This window comes from Staurois parvus, unplaced genomic scaffold (genome assembly GCF_062004578.1).
Source record: "Staurois parvus isolate SC_StPar_1 unplaced genomic scaffold, SC_StPar_1.0 ptg000006l, whole genome shotgun sequence".
NCBI classification, from domain to species: domain Eukaryota; kingdom Metazoa; phylum Chordata; class Amphibia; order Anura; family Ranidae; genus Staurois; species Staurois parvus.
Window position 1 is genome coordinate 12,394,912 of NW_028317802.1, and position 22,432 is coordinate 12,417,343.

Sequence of the window (22,432 nt, forward strand, 5' to 3'; positions counted from 1 at the left end):
CTTGCATCAGTCATGCCATAATAGCCAATTCAGTAGGGACCTGGAAGGCCAGAAAAATGGCCGTTCCAAGAGCCTTTATTGGAGGCATGTCAGACTGTAGTCTAAGAATAGGCTGCAATAGCAGTCGCACCTTCATCTGTAGGCCACGCTTTGACAGATATAAATGGAAATTGGATTTTTTTTTTTTTTTTTTTTTTTTAAATAAAAACTTTTACTTACTCAAATTCCCTTACCAGATGAAACTTCATTAGCTTAAATTCACTGTGTAGCACCTTCTCTAGCCCACATTCAATGAGCTCTTTTACATCAGATTTGGTGTGTAGCATTCTCTTTAGCTCAAATTCACTGTTCACCTGCACCTTCTTCAGCATAATACAAACCTGCATGACTATATGGTGTTCTCGTTTTGTGATCTGATAAATACTTAGATACAAAAGTTTTTAAAAGTTAGATTTTGAGAGCTGCTTCAGATAGATATAGAGGCTGCAATATAATAGGGTTAGGCCACAAAGAAGACTTAAAGGCCAGGCTACAGGAAACAAATGGCAGGAGCCAGACTGTAGTGATTTCAAGGTGGCTGTACAATAAGCAGAGGCATGGAAGGTATTACTGTGCCTGCTGTCCCACAACCAGTTTGTTGCTGCCAGCAGCTGACCCCATTGGACAGTGATAAGCGTTGGGCAAATGTGGCAGTTGTGAAAGACAGATGGTTGGCAGGTATTACATTGAAGGCACCTTCCTTGCAGCTTACTGAAGGTTTTATTGCCTGAACAAAATGAGGGGAGGGAGACTCCCAGTGGGCCACAGGGATGGTGCTGCATGTTTTATATCTACTTCTTATGGTGTCAGTGACTTCACTTCAGATTCATAGGAAGATATGGACGAACCTGGATGGCGCCTTTAAAACTTAATTGAAATCACAAAAATAAATAATCAGTCAGAAAGACCTTGTATTAATAGCCCTCAGCCATTGTATTAATAGTCTCTTACTTTCTTGTTTTAGCAGTTGTGTAGTGCTTGTATGACTACTTAATCCAAAAGGCATCAGGCAATGGGGTGGATGTACTAAAGCTGGAGAGTGCAAAATCTGGTGCAGCTGTGCAAAGAAACCAATCAGCTTCCAGGTTTTTCTATCAAAGCTTAATTGAACAAGCTGAATTATGAAGCTGATTGGCTACCATGCACAGGTGCACCAGATTTTGCACTCTCCAGATTTTGTTGTTTAGGTTTGACCTCATATTATATGGTTTTTGGTAAATCTAAAGCAAAATTCTCAAGAAAATTGTATAATGTATGGCCAGCCTAACACCCCGGTCACTTCGGATGTGATTTGCATGCTATGCGACTTGCAAATCGCATGCCAAGTCGCACCCTTACATCGGTCATATAGGTGCGGGTCTGATATGGTTGGAGCCGCACCAATTTCTAAAGTAGTACATGCACTACTTTTAGTGCGATTTGCATAGACATCTGTGTCAGATGTCTTACAAATCGCACCTGAAATCGGCATGTCCCCCGACTTTGAAATCGTGCGACTTCACTGTAAGTCGCACAATTTCAAGGTCAGGCTTGATGTGGCCGGGGTGTGACTGACCTGGTCAGGAACCCAAGCTCTTTCTCCAGCGTACAAGTGTGAGTGTGGATTCATGCAATCAGTAGTGTGACTGTAAAAAATATAACACATGGCGGCACAGGACAATGCAGTTAAGGATTTCACCTTTGAATAAAAATTTAATAAAAATAGAATGCTGCTTGTTTATTAGGCTTTCCATATGTCTTCCAATAATATCTTTTTTCCTCTTAGATTGTTTTTGACATCAGTTTGGCTCGTGGGTTAGATTATTACACCGGAGTAATATACGAAGCTGTGCTGCTCAGCGATAAGACATCACAGAATCATCCAATTGGCATTGGCAGTGTGGCAGCTGGGGGTCGTTATGATGAACTGGTGGGCATGTTTGATGCTAAAGGCAGAAATGTACCATGCGTGGGAATCAGCATTGGCATAGAGAGGATCTTTTCCATAGCAGAGAAAAAAGCAGAGGTATGAAAACAATGTATGAAAAATATTGTATTTTATAACATTTTATTTTTCAAAGTTTTTTTAAGATTAAAAAAATTGTAACAAAAGTAACAGTCAATACATATGGTACAAACAAAAACGGCAATCTCAGATGAAAGAGGAGAGCAAGTCGTCCTGTGTTGGCTCAGTACTGGGGGAAAGACTTAAAGTAAGGGGGGTGAGGGAAGAAAGGAAAAGAAAACAAAGGGGGTCTCTCTCTCCCTCTCTCTCTCAGGCCTAGATCATCTCCTTTATGGAAAAAAAACAGTTGATTAAAACATGTGTCATCTAGTTGTATCAACCATGTTCACATATTAGTCATGGTAAGGTTGTATTGATCTGAGTATCAGAATAGTAGCCATGGGTACCAGGTGAGTAAGAACTTTTCATTTTGTTTTTACATTAACCTAATTAGGTACTGCATGTTGCTTATGATGTTAAGCTCTACGTCATTTTTTTATAGTAGGGGTGTGCGACTGTTTCCAAAACTAGTTCCATTGATAAGATGTATACGTAAGGAATTTTTATGTGATCGGGTCCATATTGTTCAAATGTAGGAGAAAGTAGGTAAGAATGTCAAGAGGTTGTGTGTCAGTCATTTTAGTTATGATAGGGAAAAGGGTTTAACAAAAGGTTGAATGTAGTAAAGTGTCCATGGATTAAGAACATTACCAACACGTAGGGATGGTTTCTGGAAAGCTTTTGTGGTGTTTCACTGGTATAATACCAGTGGGATAGGAGCTTATAGCCAGATTCCTGGAGCCTTGTAGAGATCAATGCCTGGTGATTGAGTTCTTTCTCCTTGAAGAAGCAAAATGGGCCTAGTGAAATGATCATTGCAACTTGTTGATCTGAGAAAGTAGGCCTTTGGGGGCAAACCCACTTAAACACAATTGCTCCAAGGGGGTGAGTGCTCTTAATATAGAGGTATGGATTTGTATTGTATCTCTAAGTATCTGATCTGGAGGGAGCTCCAATTGGCAAGTTCATGACAACCTGAGGATTTGTGAATGCTATGAAAGGAGATGCACAATGGCTAAGTGATTAGAACTTTCGTCTAGCAGTACTAGGGCCGTCGGTTCAGATGCCAACCACAGCACTACCTGCCTGGAGTTTGCATGTTCTCCCTGTGTCAGTGTGGGTTTCCTTCAGGTACTCCAGTTTCCAACCACACTCCAAAGACATGTTGGTAAGTAAATTGGCTTCTGTGTAAATTGGACCTAGTATGTGTATGCATGTGAGTTTAGGGACCTTAGCTTGTAAGCTCCTTGAGGGCAGGGACTGATGTGAATGTACAATATACTGTATATATGTTAAGTGCTGTGTAAATTGATGGCACTATATAAGTACCTATAATAATAACCCTGTGAGGATAAGAGTTGGGTGCCATTTAATTTTTTTTTCTTTGATTAGTAATGCTTTCTCACAGCCTACATCTGTGTTTACTTATAGCTTTGCCACACTAATATGTCTCTGTACTATTAACGTACACTCTACCCTATCTTTAGGAGTCAGGTGAGAAAATCAGAACCACTGAAACCCAAGTACTGGTGGCAACAGCCCAACCAATGCACTTAGAGGAGAGAATGAAACTTCTTACTATGCTGTGGAATTCAGGAATTAAAGTGAGTACATTCATCACCGTAAACATCTTTCTTATCTGACTTCAGTTGTTATAGTAACATAGCTACCTTGAGACCTCTATGCCTTGCCTGAATGAAGCAAAGACAAGTTTTGCAGACAGTCTTTGTAAGATAGCTGAACTCTCCAAAACACCATTATCATTGCTGCATTCATCTATTATGGCTGTTACAGCCAATAAGCAATCTCCTGTTTATTGTTCAGACTGCTCTGGAAGTAGAAGCCATGGCCATGTTCTGAACATAGAAGCCTTACAATGCACTGATAATGTCCAACACATAAAGTATTCTGACTTATCATAACATATCTACCCTGGGACCCCTATGCCTTGCCTGACTGGAGCAAAGACAACTACTGTGGACAGTCTTTGTAATATAAATGAGCTCACCAAAACACTTATTTTTGAATGTCATGCAAGAGAGATGTATGCAAATACATAGGTAATGCAGAAGAATGAAGTATCTGGAGACCAATTAGAATATTTTTCCTCACTTCAGTAGCATTTATTGTACAGTAAAAAAGGTAGGAACTATCACTGAGCAAAAATAAAATTACAAGACACAAATGGTGAATAGATCCATTGGCAAAAATGTAATGCACTTATCACCGCAGCCTCCACATGGCAGCACAATAATGACCCTAAAGGAAAAGCATAAACAGCAAACACAAATGCGATTACATTGACCATTTACAATGAATGGATGGTAGTGCACTGAGAGGGAGGGAACAGATGCAAAGATGATAAAAAGGAGAAATGCAAATAAATAAAAATGTAAATGCTCTATAAAAGTCCAGTGTAGTTCATATAATGAATTCCAACTTAAACTGAACAGTGGCTGCCAGTCTATGGGAGTCAGAAACAACTCTGATAAAAGTACAGAAAAAAGAGCCAAGCAGCGCCATCTAAGTACAGTATGTTGGCTGTAAACTTTAATGCACAAAAAATTGGCAACTCACATATTAAAAATTTGTGTCAAGGGTATCAGTCAAAATCCCCACTTACAATATGCTGGTCTGGTCCCGCTGTGTGTCTTTGTCCATGATTCGGCTCAGCCTTGGCCTCACTGGTGGCTCCAAGGGCTCCCCGGCTGGTGTGAATGCACTTCTACTGACAGACTGTGACCTAGGTCCTGGAAGTTGAGGCATGGCTGTATATATGGGCAGCAGGGCTGGCGGACAAGACCACCTAGCGAGCTGACATCGCTGCACACAAGTGGCACGTCACACAAAGATACAGCTTGACATTTAAAACTATCATTTCAAACAAACTTCTTTCACATTGTCATTATGGAGTATTGTTTGTAGAATGTTGAGGAAAAAAATGAATTTAATCCATTTTGGAATAAGGCTGTCACATAACAAAATGTGGCAACAGTTAAGAGCTGTGAATACTTTCTGGATGCACTGTATGTGAGACCTTAAGGGCCCTGTATAAATAAATTAAAATGAAAAAAGAATTTAATTATATAGAGGTATGAAAAAATACAGATACAGTAAAATATGGCATAATAAAATACGTATAACTAACTACATAATGTCTCATCTTGAACCTTAGGAGAGACAGTATTTTTGTGTGGCAAATAACCATAAACGTCACACTTTTACAGAATAATATAAAGGATTTTAAATATGAAATTTAAAGTAAAATATATAAAGCAGAATGATAAAAAATAATAACAGTAAGTGTTGGATAATAAGGGGGTACACCCAGAGCTATTATAAAGATTGGGGGTATTAGTTGGAAAAGTGATTTTGAGAAGCGCAGTGAGCCCTAAGGAAGGGCTTATTGGGGACATATATATGGTATAACTCAGAGGACAGTATGAATCTCCAACTCCACATTAAGCCCCCCTGGAGCCAAAGTATGGCAATGAGCAATATTTTTGTAAGATTCCCACCTTACTGTTATTATTTTAAGGTCTTACATATTTATTATGCCAATCAGTAAGTTTCTTTTAGTGATATGAATTATGGAGGAGGGCTCAGAGTTGATTGGAGGAAAGGGACACACCCCCATTCACACAGCACAGAAAAACAGAGCTAAGGCTGTCAATCACAGGTGGTGTGCTGGAGCTCCCTCCCCAGTCACCTTTTTACCTCTTGGTGTCAGAAAAACTAGTCAGAAGGGATTCATACAGATAGCAAAAGAATGAAGAAGCAGACAGAAATGACACTTAGTGCTTTGTATTGAAGTACACACTATAGAGGAATATGCTTTGTTCATATTTCATGTCTGAGGTTTAAAACCACTTTAAGGGATCTTTTGGGTCTCCTCTCCTAGAAGAGATGCCAGTGAGGGATATCATACTCAGGTCAAAAACAGCCTAATCTAATGCAGGAGAGAAATTCCCAAACACACCCACTGCAGCCTTGTTGCTGTCTCTTACATAAAGCAAGTTTAATGTCAAAAAGATGTCTGTGCAAACACGTTTGCATGATCACCAATCATAATCAAATGTGCATTGAAAGATTATAATACAACATATAAGTGGCACTAGATGACTAAATTATTAATTGTGACTAAATCATACATTCCACATGTGAAAAATAAGAGTTTGAAATAATAACTTAGTCAACATGTATGTATATAAATCATGCATCCGCACAACACATGTGAAAGGATCCAATTTAACAAATATAGTTAAAAGTGCAAAATGATAGAATATACCATGTAAATAATGAAAGAAAATAAAAAATATATAAAGAGCTGGTGCAACAAAAGTCCATAGTCCCAGTATAAAGATCCACTAAATTGGAAGATAGTGCTCTTAGTGCCATGAAAGTCAAGGTCCCTGTGCACAAAAGGAAAATGCGCTTACCAGAAAGCCTTGAACCCCATAGACAGAGTGGCAATGATAAGCATGTGTCACAAATCATTCTGACTTGAGCTCTCCTAGGCCTCCAAGGGTTCTACATCTCAATCATACAATACATACCCAAAAAGAAAAAAGGCTGGCAATTCTATAATTGCGCAAGGTAAAAATGTATTAAAAAGTGCTCATATAGACTTACAAGAGTGAGCATACATCTGCACAGCATGTAGGAATTCCACCTGGCATTGCCGGTATACGTGATGACGTCACATGTAAATTGACTGCATTTGGCAAAACCACCAATCATAATCAAATTTGCCTTAAAAGATTGACTGATGCGCCCCGCTTTCTTTGCATGACTTGTTTTGGCTACCACATAAATTACACCCTTTGACATTGAGCCCTATCATGCTTCACAGTCTGCGTACGTGGGACTCCGGTAGGTATTCAGGCAACTTGATGTCCCCTTTGTAGTCCCTTATATCGATTATCCCCTTTTCCCTCCAGGGGTAGACCATCCCCACTTCTTCTCCTGATGTACTTCCCACAGCTTCCCGGAGGTACACAGTTTCCTAACCACCCAGTTGTTCCCATCTTGAGAAGCCCTTCGGGAGACACCTGAGATCTTGCAACAAGAACACTACCATTATCTGCAATTGCCACATTGGATTTTGTCTATTCGCCGCACTTCCACGCACCCATATTGCAAGACGCCTTTCAAGCATACTTGTCAGCACTCGCCGGGGTCTCCTGGTCTCATCGCAACACTTTACGCCTTTCTTAACAGCAGAACTACCTTAACATCCCTTTCCTTTGTGGGTCAATGAGAGCGCGATCTTGGTTCATCTATTGAGGTAGAGAACTGGAGCAAGGCCTGGAAGATGGTGGCTAAATGCTCCTTTTAACACGACTACACTTCACGCCGCCTATAAACTTCTCCTATGGTGGAACTGGGTCCTGGCTCAGATTGCTCATGCCTATCCTGGCAGCAGCAACAGGTGTTTAAGGAATTATGGTCAGCGCGGGGACGTCCTGTACATTTGGTGGTCGTGCGCACAACTGATAGGCTTTTGGTCTAAGGTTCTTTGCCTGCTGGAGGCTTTGTTCCATATGATGGTACACAAGGATGCCAGATTGGCCCTCCTACATTTCCATATTCTGGGCCTTTTAACACACAAACAGAAATTGGCTTTCTATCTTTTTATCTCTGCTAAACATAGCACAGTCTGGAAGACTCCTCCAATATTCCTAAGGACTCACACCCAAAGTTCCTTAAAGTTTGGGAACCTTGAATAAGCTATTCCTTCCCATCCCTACCTTCAACCAGTTGTGGTTGTCCATGCTAGTCCTGGGTTGTGATACTCTCTTCCAGGGGCGGACTGACAACTCATGGGGCCCCCGGGCAAAAGGAGATCATGGGGCCCGTGTCCTTGCCCAAACTCAAAAAAGCCTATGAAAAAGGTACCAGGGGCATCTCATGGGGCCCCTACTGAGCCCGGGCCCTCGGGCAGTGCCCGAGTTTCCATATGGCCAGTCCCCTGCTCTCTTCCTTTCTTGACTTTTTCTCTTTCTCTCCTGTTTCTTTTCTCTTCTGTTTCTCTCTCCTTCTCTAGGTTTTCGTCTCTTCTTTTTTCACTCTTTGTTCTTCCCTTTTCCTTTTTTTTTCTGGATGATACATGTCAGCAGGCATTTTCACCCCATAGAGGACAGCTTGGCAATGATCGTGATATTTACAAACTATATTTACATATTTGGAAACAAGGTTGTTCCTTCCATATCCCTGAAATGCAGGGCAGGACCTAAACTACCTTCTGTGCATTGTATTTGCTATAGGGTGTTTGCTTTAGCATAGTCAGCATTGAGTTACTGCAAGTGGCAAGGTTCTTGCATTTCTGCAAAAACAGAAGCTACATATTATAAATCTGGAGATAATAAATTGCACCTAGTGGTGCATTAGGATGGTGATCTGCTGTTCCTCTTGCTCGTACAATTCTCATCAGTCTGCACACAGGGATTGAAGTAAAAGACAGTGGGGTTGATGTACTAAAACTGGAAAGTGTGAAATCTGGTGCAACTGTTCAGGATAGCCAATCAGCTTCTAACTTCAGCTTGTTCAGTTAAGCTTTCACAAAAAGAAAAACTGGAAGCTAATTGGTTTCTATGCAGAGCTGCACCAGATTATATATTCTCCAGTTTTAGTGAATCAGTTCCAGTGTTGGTAGCTGCTAGTATCCCAGTGATGCATTTACCCCTTAGTATCAAGGCTCTAGCATTCACAATGACCATTCTCTACATTATGTCCATTTACCCTCAGTGACCAGTCTCCAAAATATGGGCATTAAGCCCTTCGTAACTATTCTCAAGATTATGTGCATTAAAGTGTTACTAAACCCACAATAATAAAATCAGCCTGTATGTGCAGTAAAGCATGCTTGTTCTACTCACTGAGGAACCTAAGGGGTTAATTCTCTGCATTGTGTAAAAACTCTGTTTGATCCTGACTTCTATAATCCCCCCCTTCTTCCAGTGTCCCCCTCTTATCTCCTGATAACACGTATCATGTGAAGTCACTCTGCACATGCTCAGCTTGGTGTGTACTGCTAGAGATATTTTTTCCTCTTGGAAGAGTGCATGTGATCAGCACAGGGCCAATCAGCACTGTCCAGACAGAGGTCATGGGTTCTGCACCCTCCTAGAGCAGAAATAAAACTCCTCCTAGAAGCTTTAACCAGTGCTCTGCTGGCCACTGATAGAAATCACAAGACTGCTCTAACTGCTGATGAGAAAAGGTATTTAGCAGTATATATTTACTAGAATAATTGCACTTCCATGTTGTGTGTACTATGGGAGACCAGATATAGTTGATGCAGGATCATGGGTTAAGTAACACTTTAACCCTATAGTCATCGGTCTCCAGTGCAGGGGTGGGAAAACTGTGGCCCTCAAGCTGATGTGGAAGTACATTTTCACAAAGCATTGTAAGACTGACCGTGACAAGCATGACTCGCAGAGGCATGTTGGGACTTGTGGTTCCACAACAGCTGGAGGGACGCAGTTGCTCACCCCTGCCAGAGTATATGCGTTAACCCCTCAGTATCCAGTGCAATTCACCAGCATCCTGCTGCAGCTGTTATACTGTTAATCCACCTAAATCAATCATTGTTTGCCAGTAGAAGGCTGAGCATTGTTGACTTTCTAGTTCTAAATCTTTTTAGATTTTTAGTGATTTTAAATTTCCTGACCCTTATTCCCTCCTCTGACCACTTTGCTGATAATCATTTCATCAACTTATTATTTATAACACAACACATAGATAAACAAATTAGACTTAGAATTTCCACATGCACAAATGTAGAATAATGAATAACCTGCACACATCGCTCTGTTAACGAATGGTTCCAATTTTTTTGGTTTTAGATACAAGCTGTTTTGAGTTCTTTTTTAAATGTGTCATTCATAGAAATGTCTGGGATTCGCTGATCTGAGTGATAAAGTATTTTCTCACCACTCGTTGCTTTTCTTGTCTCAGCAGTTAACTGAATCTGTCATTCTTTAAAAGTTTAGAATGAACTGCAAAATATGATAGTGATTTTAGCACTACATAAATTAACCCAGAGAATATATTTAGTGATTTTTAATAGTTTATAAAAGCATTTTGTTCTGAACATGCATCCAATCTTTGAAAAAATCTTTGCAAGCATAGCCTTCAAGTAAAAAAACATATTGTCTTTCCTTCTTCCACACAGGCAGAAATGCTGTACAAGAAGAATCCTAAATTACTCACCCAGCTGCACTATTGTGAGAGTGCAGGGATTCCCCTGGTGGCCATTATTGGGGATCAGGAAATAAAAGATGGTGTGGTCAAGCTAAGAGATGTTGCAACACGGGCGGAGGTAAACACCTGATTTGTCTCTACTTTCATTAAAGTGGTAGTAAACTCTCATTTCTATTTTTACCTACAGGTAAGTGTATAATGAAGCTTACCTGTAGGTAAAATGAATATCTCCTAAATGTGCACCTTTCAGGAGAGATTCTACAGAGCTGGCATATGCGCTCTGAAGGAACGGCATGCCCGTGCTGTTCCTTCAGAGCTGTGTGCCATGGCCGAAACTTCCGCGGGCATGCACATTAGCGACGTCATCGGCGACTCGACCATTTAAGCAGCTGCAGCCCAGGAACCCAGAAAGAAGAACGGGTGAAGATGGAAGCCCTGTCAGCAGTGACAGTGAAGCTGGAGGGCTTCATTTTAAGGTAAGTTTCACATAATGTGCTAGTAAGAAATGCATACTAGCACATTATGATATTACTTTGCAGGGGGAATTTTTTTTTTTTCGAACATGTTTACTACCGCTTTAAGTGCACCACAAAGCGAACTAATAACATTATATAGTGGTTAGACATTTGCTCCAACAATAAAAGATATTTCACTTCCCAAGTATTCACAAGCAAATGCATATTTGTATCTGGAGTGCTAAAATTTCTATACATTCCAACTGGCCATTATCCTTATTCCTATCAAGTTGCTTGAATAATGCTAAGGACATCTAGTGGCAGCAAAAAGGTACTACAGGGGAAATTTCTCAATGAAAGGGAAACGGAATGCTGCAGCAATAGCAGGTTTTGTTAGTTTATCTATGAACAGTCCTTTATTTATTTATTATGTATTACAGGTACTTAAAAGCGTTGTCAATTTATGCAGTACTTTTCATACATTGTACAGTCACATCAGTCGCTAACCCTCCAGGAGTGTACAATCTAAGGTCCCTAACTCAGATTCATATGTAAACATACTTAGGCCAATTTAGATAGGAGCCAATGAACCTACAAGAAAGTCTTTGGAGTGTGGGAAGAAACCCACACAGGCACACAGAGAACATACAAACTCCACACAGCTAGTGGCGTGGTTGGGATTCAAAACAATGACCTTAATGCTGCTAATTGGAAGTGCCACTGGGCTGCCTATTCATTCCTATTTTGTTATTATTGGCTGGTGTTCTGCTTTAGAGGTAGCTTTACATTAAAGTGGAATCCCAGACAAATGGCTCAATACACAGTTATACTTTTTTTATTTGCACTAACATACAATTTTCAGGGCAAGCTTTCGGGGTATGTCCTCTTCTTCAAGGTCCAAGCAGTACTCTGACAACTGCAGAATTCATCCGGATGCTTCTGTCTTCTGTCACATCATCAATAAACACCAATGACCCAGTGCCACTGGAAGCCATGCATGCCCATGCCATTCAGTTTCATTTGTCCAAAGAATGCTTTTCCAGAACTGGTCTGGCTTTTTTAGATGTTTTTTTGGCAAAGTCTAATTTGGCTTTTATATTATTCAGGCTTATGAATGGTTTGCACCTTGTGGTGAACCCTCTGTATTTGCCCTCGTGAAGTCTTCTCTTGATTGTAGACCTTGACAATGATATGCCCACCTCCTGGAGAGTGTCCTTCACTTGTTTGGATGTTGTGAATGGGTTTTTCTTTACCATAGAGAGGATCCCGCGATCATCCACCACTGTTGTCTTCCATGGACATCCATGCCTTTTTATGTTGCTGAGCTCACCAGTGCATTCTTCTTCCCTCAGAATGTACCAAACTGTTGATTTGGCCACTCCTAATGTTATCTCTCTGATGGATTTGTTTTGTTTTTGAACCCTTACAATGGCCTGTTTCACTTGCAGCTCCTTTGAACGCATGATATAGGTTCACAGCAATAGATTCCAAATGCAAATACCACACATAGAATCAAGTCCAGACCTTTTACCTGCTTAATTGATAAAGAAATAATTTAGGAGTAGTCCACACCTGGCCATGAAACAGCTTTTGATTCAATTGGCCAATTACTTTTGGTCCCTTGAAAAAGAGAGGATGACTACTCTTAGGAGCTGTAATTCCTAAACCCTTCCTCCAATTTGGATGAACATACCCTCAAATTAAACTTGAGAGTGTGCACTTTCATCCCATATCAATTATATAACTTGAATATGTTTTGGTAAATACCTGAAAAAAACTAAAATAGTTCCTTTGTCCTAATATACAGTTGTGTTCAAAATAATAGCAGTGTGTTGAAAAAAGTGAATAAAGCTCAAAATCCTTCTAATAGCTTTTATTTCCATACACAGAAATGCATTGGGAACACTACACATTCTATTCCAAATCAAAACATGAAGAAAAATATATCAAATTTGTGTTGTTCCTCTTACTAAATTGAAGAAAAGTGAATATTAGACTGTTCAAAAAAAAAAAAAAGCGGTGTTTGTATTCTTCTTTACAAACTCAAAACATTCACTATATAAACTGAAAAATGTTTGAAGATTTTGCTTTCCTTTGAATCACTTAATGAATATTTAGTTGTATAAGCACTGTTTCTGAGAACTGCTGTACATCTGTGTTGCATGGAGTCAACCAACTTCTGGCACCTGTGAACAGGTATTCCAGCCCAGGATGATTGGACTACATTCCACAGTTTTTCTCTATTTCTTGGTTTTGCCTCAGAAACTGCATTTTTGATGTCACCCCACAAGTTTTCTATTGGATTAAGATCCGGGGATTGGGCTGGCCACTCCATAACATCAATCTTGTTGTTCTGGAACCAAGATGTTGCACGTTTACTGGTGTGTTTGGGGTCGTTGTCTTGTTGGAACACCCATTTCAAGGGCATTTCCTCTTCATCATAAGGCAGCATGACCTCTTCAAGTATTCTGATGTATTCAAACTGATCCATGATCCCTGGTATGCGATAAATAGGCCCAACACCGTAGTATGAGAAACATCCCCATATCATGATGCTTGCGCAACCATGCTTCACTGTCTTCACATTGTACTGTGGCTTGAATTCAGTGTTTGGGGGTCGTTTGACAAACTGTCTCCGGCCACTAGGCCCAAAAAGAACAGTCTTACTTTCATCAGTCCACAAAATGTTGCGCCATTTCTCTTTAGGCCAGTCAATGTGCTCTTTGGCAAATTGTAGCCTCTTCAGCACATCTTTTTTTTAACAGTGGGACTTTGCGAGGGCTTCTTGCAGATAGCTTGGCTTCACATAGGCGTCTTCCAATTGTAACAGTACTCACAGGTAACTTTAGACCTTCTTTGATCTTCCTGGAGCTGATTGTTGGCTGAGTCCTTGCCATTTTGGCTATTCTTCTATCCATTCGAATGGTAGTTTTTAACTTTCTTCCACGTCTTTCAGGTTTTGGTTGCCATTTTAAAGCATTTGCGATCATTTTAGCTGAGCAGCCTATCATTTTCTGCACTTCTTTATATGTTTTCCCCTCTCCAATCAACTTTTTAATCAAGGTACACTGTTCTTCTGAACAATGTCTGGAATGACCCATTTTCCTCAGAATTTCAGAGAGAAATGCACTGTAACCAGTATGTACAACATTTGCTGCCTTCCTTCCTTAAATAAGGGCAATAATTGCCACCTGTTTTTCAAAGAATGAATGACCTCAGTAATAGAACTCCACACTGCTATTATTTTGAACATGCCCCTTTCAATTAGTGATTCAATTACACAGAATCAGCAGCATGCATGTCAAGACTGTTGGGTCTGTTGGATTTCTATTGCTCTACTACACCTGCTAGTAAATTATTTGCCATGTAGAAATATATTTTCTACCAAAAACAGTGATTGATCAGGTTAGTGATGTCTGACTGTTATTATTTTGAACACAACTGTATATGGACCTAACTGTATACACTATATTGCCAAAGCATAGTACCCTGATAGGTTGCACCTGTGCAATAAGTCCATCCATTAATTTTCCTTACTACTAAACATTCCACGGTCAACTGTTAGTGGTGTTATAACAAAGTGGAAGCAACTGGGAACAACAGCAACTCAGCCACAAAGTGGTAGACCATGTAAAATGACAGAGCGGGGTCAGGCATGCTGAAGCACACAGTGTGCAGAAGTTGCCAATTGTCTGCAGAATAAATAACTAAAGACCTACAGACTTCATGTGGCCTTCAGATTAGCACAACAGTGCGTAGAGAGCCTCATGGAATGTGTTTCCATGGCCAAGCAGCTGCATCCAAGCCTTACATCACCAAGTGCAACACAAAGTGTCGGATGCAGTGGTGTAAAGCACGCCACCACTGGACTCTAGAGCAGTGGAGATGTGTTCTCTGGAGTGACAAATCATGCTTCCCTAACTCGCAATCCGATGGACGTGTCTGGGTTTGGTGGTTCTCAGGAGAATAGTACTTGCCTGACTGCAGTGTACCAAGTGTAAAGTTTGGTGGAGGTGGGATTATGGTGTGGGGTTGTTTTGCAGGGGTTGGGCTTGGTCCCTTAGTTCCAGTGAAGGGAACTCTTAAGGTGTCAGCATAGCAAGACATTTTGGACAACTTCATGCTCCCAACTTTGTGTGAACAGTTTGGGGATGGCCCTTCCTGTTCCAACATGACTGCACACCAGAGCATAAAGCAAAGTCCATCAAGACATGGATGACCAAATTTGGGGTGGAGGAACTTGACTGGCCTGCACAGAGTCCTGACCTCAACCCGATAGAACACCTTTGGGATGAATTAGAGCGGAGACTGCGAGCCAGGCCTTCTCGTCCGACATCAGTGCCTGACCTCACAAATGTGCTTCTGGCAGAATGGTCAATCTTTCCCATAGACACACTCCTAAACCTTGTGGACAGCCTTCCCAGAAGAGTTGCAGCTGTTATAGCTACAAATGATGGGCCAACTCAATATTGAACCCCACGGACTAAGACTGGGATGCCATTAAAGTTCATGTGCGTGTAAAGGCAGGCGTCCCAATACTTTTGGAAATATAGTGTATATTTACTACTTTACATGTACAGCCAGTCTTGTGATGTACACATCTCTGCTACAAGGTTTAAACCAACGTGGTTGCCCTTTTGAAGCTGCAAACATTTTTCACACAACCAAAAAGGAATAACTTTGGGCTGTACTATAAAAGGAAATTTAGTTTAGGTCCAAATTTATATAAGGGGTCTAATTACTATATAGTAATTAGGTCCAAATTTATATATTGGGTCTAAACTAAATTTTCTTTTATAGTATGTGCTTGTATATATGTGCTTTGGTGTGTGCATGTGGGGGTCAGAGACCTATTAATGAGAAGAAAGAAAAGAAAGCCGTGTCCTTCTTTACTGTTTGCCTTTGATATCAAACTGCTAGCTTTGGATTTAAAGAGATTGTAAATGTTCAAATTTTTTTTTATAACAAACATTTTAGACTTACTTGCTCTGTGCATTGGTTTTGCACAGAGCAGCACCAATCCTCCTCTTCTCACATTCCCTGCTGGTGCTCCTGGCTCTTGCCCCCACCGAGTGCTCCCATAGCATGCCTCTTTCTGTTGAGGCACTCACGCGTGCTCACTCCACAGCTCCCGTTCCCTCCCCACTGGCTGTGATTGACAGCAGCAGGAGCCGATGTCTTCTGAGGCTGTCTGAGCCAATGAGGTTGGAGAGAGCCAGAAAAGTTACTGCTTTCATGCACATCGCTGAATTGAGATCAGGCTTAGGTAATATACTTAGAGGGGGCTTGTCAGGGACCAGGTGTTCTGCCGCGATGCGCCGGGCGGCGCATGCGCAGAACACTGACACACTCTAGCCAGCGGGCAGCGGGACCTGGGCGATCGCGACGGCCGCGCATGCGCGATCGCAGACATGCGCCTGGCACCAATGACAGCGCAGGGCGTGCTGTTTAAACGGGACGAGGTATGTCAATTGCCATTTGGTCTTATTGTCCTGTTCCTGTAATCTGATCCTGTGAAGCTTCCATTTGCCGACCTCTGCATTGATCCTGACCCTGCTGATTGTCTCCTGCTTGACCTGACCATTCTTCTGCCTGATCCTTTGTACCGCGCTGCCCGTTATTTGCTGAACCCAGCTCGTGACCCTGACCATTCTCTGCCTGCTCCTCTGGTACCTCGCTGCCCGCACGTTGCTGACCTGGCCTGCCTGACTACGCCTTATGTTACCCTGACGATCCATCCATCCATCCCGCATGGATCTGTCCCTGTTACCAGGCCTGCCAGCCTCTTCACGTCAGGCTCCATTTTTCGCACACCTCTGACGGTGCTCTCTACCACTGCCGGATGTACTCAGGGGTTGCGACCTGGTCTCAGTCTGCTCCAAGTCCATCCCCACCATCAGGGGCCCTGGTGAATAAGCAGATTGGGACTCGGACCCGCGCCTTGAGGAATCCCGTGCTGTAGGTTGCTAGAGACCTGCCAGGTGGTGCATGACAGGGCTGGGGGGGACCTGCACAGAGAAGGTTTTTTTCATCTTAATACAGAGAATGCATTAAAGTAAAAAAAATGTTCAGCCTTCAGAACCCCTTTAAGACCGCCTTTGAATTCATAAGAATTTAGATATTTCTATCAAATGCTCATGTACAGGTAACAGTTTGTAGAAAATTATATAAATTGCATTTGTGAGCCACTGAAGTTCAAAAGTGAATAATTTGCTATATTGTTAATAATAATATGGTTCGCTGACATTAGTACACATCCTCATAACCATGCGTTATTAAACCATAAATATTAGAACTTAAATGTTGCACTCCATAATTAATGCCATAAGAATTAATATACATCAATGACTCTCCAACTGTGTGTCATTATTCTTGTGCTTAATCAAAAGTAACGTGTACCATGTGACATAATTGAAACCACTAAAAGTGAAAAATAAATATGAATAAATTAATCAATAAATCAATCTGATAAATATATTAATAAATAAATAGTGACAGTCCCAAAAGTAAACTAATGTGATCCAAACGATGTCTGTATTCCTTGTGCGAGTGCCCTCCGAATTATAATATCAACATGCGCTCACCTCAATGAAAGCCTAACATTTAATTTAGGCAAACATAGCTTTGTGTCCTTAATAATGGTTGGATATTTTCAGCTGCTGTGCATTTATTATGATCTGCTGGGTGATGGATATCCCCTGGAGTTTCCTATCCGATCCTTATTTGCAGGTATGGATGCAGAGAGCTCTCCATCTTTATGCTGAAGGATTGCTCCTCTGTCCCTCCGTTTCTCCTTATTTCTCCAACATTTTAAATATGTGAAAGAAAGGAAATATAGTGCCTTATCCTTTTAAAAGCCTTTTAATTTGTACCCAATATGCTTATGCACTCACATTGTATATATAAATAACACACTTTGTAATATAAAAAGAGCCTCCTCTGTGTGTGTGCCGCACACAGCCTATACTCGCCGTCTAGTTCTCAAGTGCATGGTGACGTCAGAGCCTCTCCCCTACGCGTTCCGCCACCAGGTCATGTGGCTTCGTAAGGGGGATGTGATCCAGCAGATCCTAAATGCAAAGCAGCTGAAAATATCAGGAATAATGACACAGTTGGAGATTCATTGATGTATATTAATTTTTTGGCATTAATTATGGAGCACAATATTTAGGTTCTAATATTTATAGGTAACAGTTTGGTTCATGCCAATCCTTTGGTAACAAGCTAGCCATTAAAGTGACCCTGTCACCAAACTAAAAGTGGCAATAAGCACTGTCTTTATAAAGAACAGTGAACATTTGCATCTCCTGCCATGACACAGCAAAAAGACACAATATTAAATCAAAATTGTCAGCTGGGTCCTCAGAAACCAGCACTCCTGGCAGTGTCGAAACTCTTCCTGCCAATCCCTTAGTCATTACTGTGTCTTGTAAGGCCCCTCTCAAATGGGGCAGAAACTGATTTGCTCAGCATGGTATCTGTCTGCTGATTACTTGCTGATCAGAGCAAAGTGGGCGGATCACAGGTCTGTGTCTGCTCAGTTTATGCAGAGTGGACACAGACAGAGCACACTGTGCTCTATGGGCGGACGGGTGTAAATGGACTTTGTTGTCCAGTTACACCTGACTACTGTTCGTTCTGAACCGCCGAAATGGAGGGGGGTGGATCCCCTTCAGTTTTTTTTTTTTGGTTTTTTTAAGCGAACCGGATTAGATTGGAGGGAGGCCGATCCATAGGGATATATGGACCATTTGATTGGGTCCACCTGAAAAACTGGATAGGCAGACCTGATCAGATCACTCTTTCACTTTCTTATTAGTTATTGCCACTTTTAGTGCACTCTTAGTGTCTTACTTGGTATGTTTGAATATAGACATCAGTCCATCCAGTTTACCAATTTCCAAATCCCTGTATATTGTAAGGTGACAGGGTCATTTTAGAGTGAAACTTTTCTGAGATAAAAATGGAGACTCTTATTGCCACTTCCTATTATGCCAATGCTAGTTGAAAAAGAAGAGTTGGCCATACTCTGATGCCGATCAGAAGTCACAAAGCTTTATTGTTCCAAGCAAGAAACAAAGAAAACTGCCATTTACTACATGTGGGGCCATTTGCCTGGCACCTGGGATGAGTGGACTATAGGCTTGTGTGTTGCAGTCATTTGATGGTATTTGCTTGTTGCTTGCTTGTCATGCTGTCCTTTTGCTCCTATACATTTGTAGCACCCTCTAGTGTGCAACTAATGTAGTATAGTGTAGGTAAATGTATTGTGTATGAATCATGGTAACTGTGTGAGTCTGTGATTAAGGTCAGGTTACTGCAGGTCAGGCTGGATGACTTAACAGGTTGGGACTCTATCGCCTCCACCTGGCAATGGAGGACCATAAAACAATCCAGAATCCAGTGGGCAGAAGAGGTGGAGACTTAATCTGCATATTTATGGGAGTCTAACCAATCCCAGGTTTGGAGGCCCTGGTAGAGTGGTGGACCAACCCATAAATTTGGGATGGTCAGGCTCGCAGGGGAGTTGGGTGGAAGTTGGATTGCTGAGGAGACTATCAGTGTCCTGGGAGGGGTCCCCTTGGTCTAGGGGGGGGCTGGCCTTCAGGTTGGGCTTGGGCTGGCTCAGGAGGGTCCATTCAGCAGTACGGCATGAACAGCAGTAAGACCTGGGAGCAGTGGGAGCAAGGAGGACAGCGTGAGTACATCAGCACACCCAGAGATTCACAAGGGGAAAGACTGTCACATGTAGCAAGCTTTAAAAGGACAGTGCTGTGCTTAATCCTTTATCCTTGTCCTGGGAGATCTTCAGAGCAGCCAGGAGGGCTGGTAGTGTCTGGAGTATTTCTACAGGGGAGAGGAGACATCTCTGTCTCATATGATTTGCAAGAAGTTAAGCTGATTTTCAGAGGGGCTGCGAGTCCCTAGCCTGTAAGGGGCTGTTACTACTGATCCACAAAGACTGACAGCTTTCAAGGAAAAGAACAGTCCGGGATCTGTTTCTGAAAACAGAAAGGAAGTTGTCCTTGTACATTGATTCAGTCAAGTTGGGCATCCTATAATCCCTATTACCCTATCCAAGTTATTTCCCCTAATAAAATCATAAAAACATTGACAAAATGTGGATGCAAGTGTGGAAAATGCATGTTGCCTGGCTGTGCAGAGCTTAAGGGGACCTAGAAACACAGCAGCCCCCAGGAGGGTAGAGCTACACTTTTTATCACTGAGCAAGATAAGAACTTCTGACTGTAATGTGATGTGATTTTCCTGATCTGCATACTTCTTTCAGTTCATTGTCTCCGAAAGTACTCATTCCAGGTGTCAGTGTAATTGACAATTCCTATCTTTAGAAGGAGGTCAGTAAAGGCTGCCACACAATTCTCTCAGGGATGGTTTACTTGAAATAGCTTTTAAAAATGAGAAACAATGGCTTAGACTTTACTGAGCTCAGCTCTTTGATTACTCATGGAGGCAAGCCATCTGATCTAAGTGCTTTGTTCACATCTAGTCTGCCTGATTATTTTTAGACTATTTCAACATTAAAGCTGAACTCTAGGCAAAACGCTATATACACAGTTGAAATATATTTCTAGAAGATGTTTTTATCTGCTGAAGAATTTTGGAATTCTGTCCATCCGTTCGTTGTGAGTGTACAACCCTGAACACAGACAATGAGCATTCCAGGCTGTGCACCCACACAATGTCAGATTGGGAACAGCGTCTGTGTCCATGCAGCCACTGCATCCCAGTTGATGGGATTGGGACTGCCTACACGTTGATGCACGGAGCACATGTGCATCGTTGTGCGGGAAAACAGGGCCCTCCACAGACGTACACTTCAGTGCAACCCATGTGAATGAGGCTTATTAGTAATTGCATTTACAGTTAATTAACCACTTGACAACCCGGCTATGGCCGAATGACTGCTACAGCGCAGTTGTCCAGTTCTGGGAGGGCGTCATATGATGTCCTCCCAGAATGCGCCCCCATGTGCCCTCGGCGGCGCGCACCCAACACTATCTGTGATCGCTGTGTCCTACAGACACAGCTAATCACATGACAAGGTAAAAGGCTAATCACAGGGGCTTTTACCACGTGATCAGCTGTGTCCAATGACACAGCTGAGCACAAAGTAAATACAGTTTCTGGTTATCGGCAGCACTTTCCTCACGCTGTGACAGCATGAGAAGGTACTGCCAATAACCAGCAATTGTCACAGAGGACATCTGCACTGATCATCAGGGCACTGATGATCAGTGCATACCCAAAGCAGTGGCGCCCAGCCGTGCCACCCATCAGTGTTGCATATCACTGCAGCAGCATCAATTCCCACCAGTGCTGCCTATAAGTGCCGCCTCATCAGTGAAAGAGAAAATTTACCTGTTTGCAAAATTTTATAATAGAAACAAAAGAAAAACATTTTTTTTTCACATTTCTTGCTCTTTTTTTGTTTACAGTGCAAAAAATAAAAAACCCAGCGGCCATTAAATACCACAAAAAGAAAGCTCCATTTGTGTGAAAAAAAAATTATAAAAATTCCATTTGGGTACAGTGTTGCATGACTGCACAATTGTCATTCAAAGTGCAATAGCGCTGAAAATTGACCTGGGCAGTAAGGGGGTAAAAGTGCCCAGTAGGCAAGTGGTTAAACCCCTCAGCACCATCACAATCTTTATCAACAGTATGATCATTTTGTGCTTTCTCAAATCTCATTTCACAAATTTTGCTCTTTCTGTTAATAGGTTGAAGTTTCCAAGGAACACCTAGCAGAAGAAATAAAAAAAAGGACAAGTTAGCCGAGAATATTTATATGCAGAATTTATCCCAATGGCTTTATCAAACAAGGCTACAGGGCAGGGCAAAAAAGAAATAAAGAAGGAGACTTTTTAAATATGTAAGGTTTTTTTTATTAAATGTATTGAATTTGTTTATAAAACTAAGAATAAAACCGATCCATTATGCTGCTGTTGTGCCTTCTATTATTTTGTGTGTTATTTCCTGAAGGAATTCCCCCGATGTATTGGGCAGAATTGTGTGAGTAAAGGCCCCCAATGTGTTTGTACTTTCCTTGTTTTTATTGCAGTGTTTTCTCTGCTATCCTGCTTCATCATTTCCAAATTCTTATCCCCTATTCTGGCAAGTATGGAAGGTAACAGCCTGTCCTCCTGATGTGGCCAGATGAGGTAGAATTAGGATATGAGAAATTGTGTCAGGAGGGGAGTCTCACTCATTCATCAATAATAGGAGCATTCACTGACGATAGATCAAAAACCTGGTTGTTGAGAAGTTTTTGAATGTGAGTGTAACACAGGTAATAGTATGATGAAACTAATTTTGTAATATATGTAATTTTGTGAATTAGGCTAAGTTCACACTAGCTTTGTTAGCAGGTGTTAGACAGGCTTTTGGGAAGCGGTTTTTAACACTCCTCAAATGGCTATGAAAATTCTACAGTGGGGATCGAAAGTTTGGGCACCCCAGCTAAAAATTTGTATTAATGTGCATAAAGAAGCCAAGGAAAGATGGAAAAATCTTCAAAAGGCATAAAAATTACAGATTAGACATTCTTATAATATGTCAACAAAAGTTAGATTTTATTTCCATCATTTACACTTTCAAAATAACAGAAAACAAAAAAATGGCGTCTGCAAAAGTTTGGGCACCCTGCATAGTTAATATCTTATAC

At 41.4% G+C, this 22,432-nt stretch overlaps 1 protein-coding gene across 1 annotated transcript in view; it reads left to right on the forward strand.

Annotated features, from left to right (window-relative positions):
* The window catches only part of LOC149474343 (histidine--tRNA ligase, cytoplasmic-like), a 155,108-nt gene extending 133,396 nt beyond the window's left edge, over positions 1-21,712 (forward strand). Inside the window, exons 11-14 of the mRNA XM_089661077.1 lie at positions 1,805-2,044; positions 3,571-3,687; positions 10,263-10,409; positions 21,489-21,712. Of these exons, the coding sequence (XP_089517203.1) occupies positions 1,805-2,044; positions 3,571-3,687; positions 10,263-10,409; positions 21,489-21,542 (558 nt within the window). The 3' untranslated portion in view covers positions 21,543-21,712. The remainder of the gene's footprint in view (positions 1-1,804; positions 2,045-3,570; positions 3,688-10,262; positions 10,410-21,488) is intronic.
* The last annotated feature ends 720 nt before the right edge of the window (positions 21,713-22,432 follow it).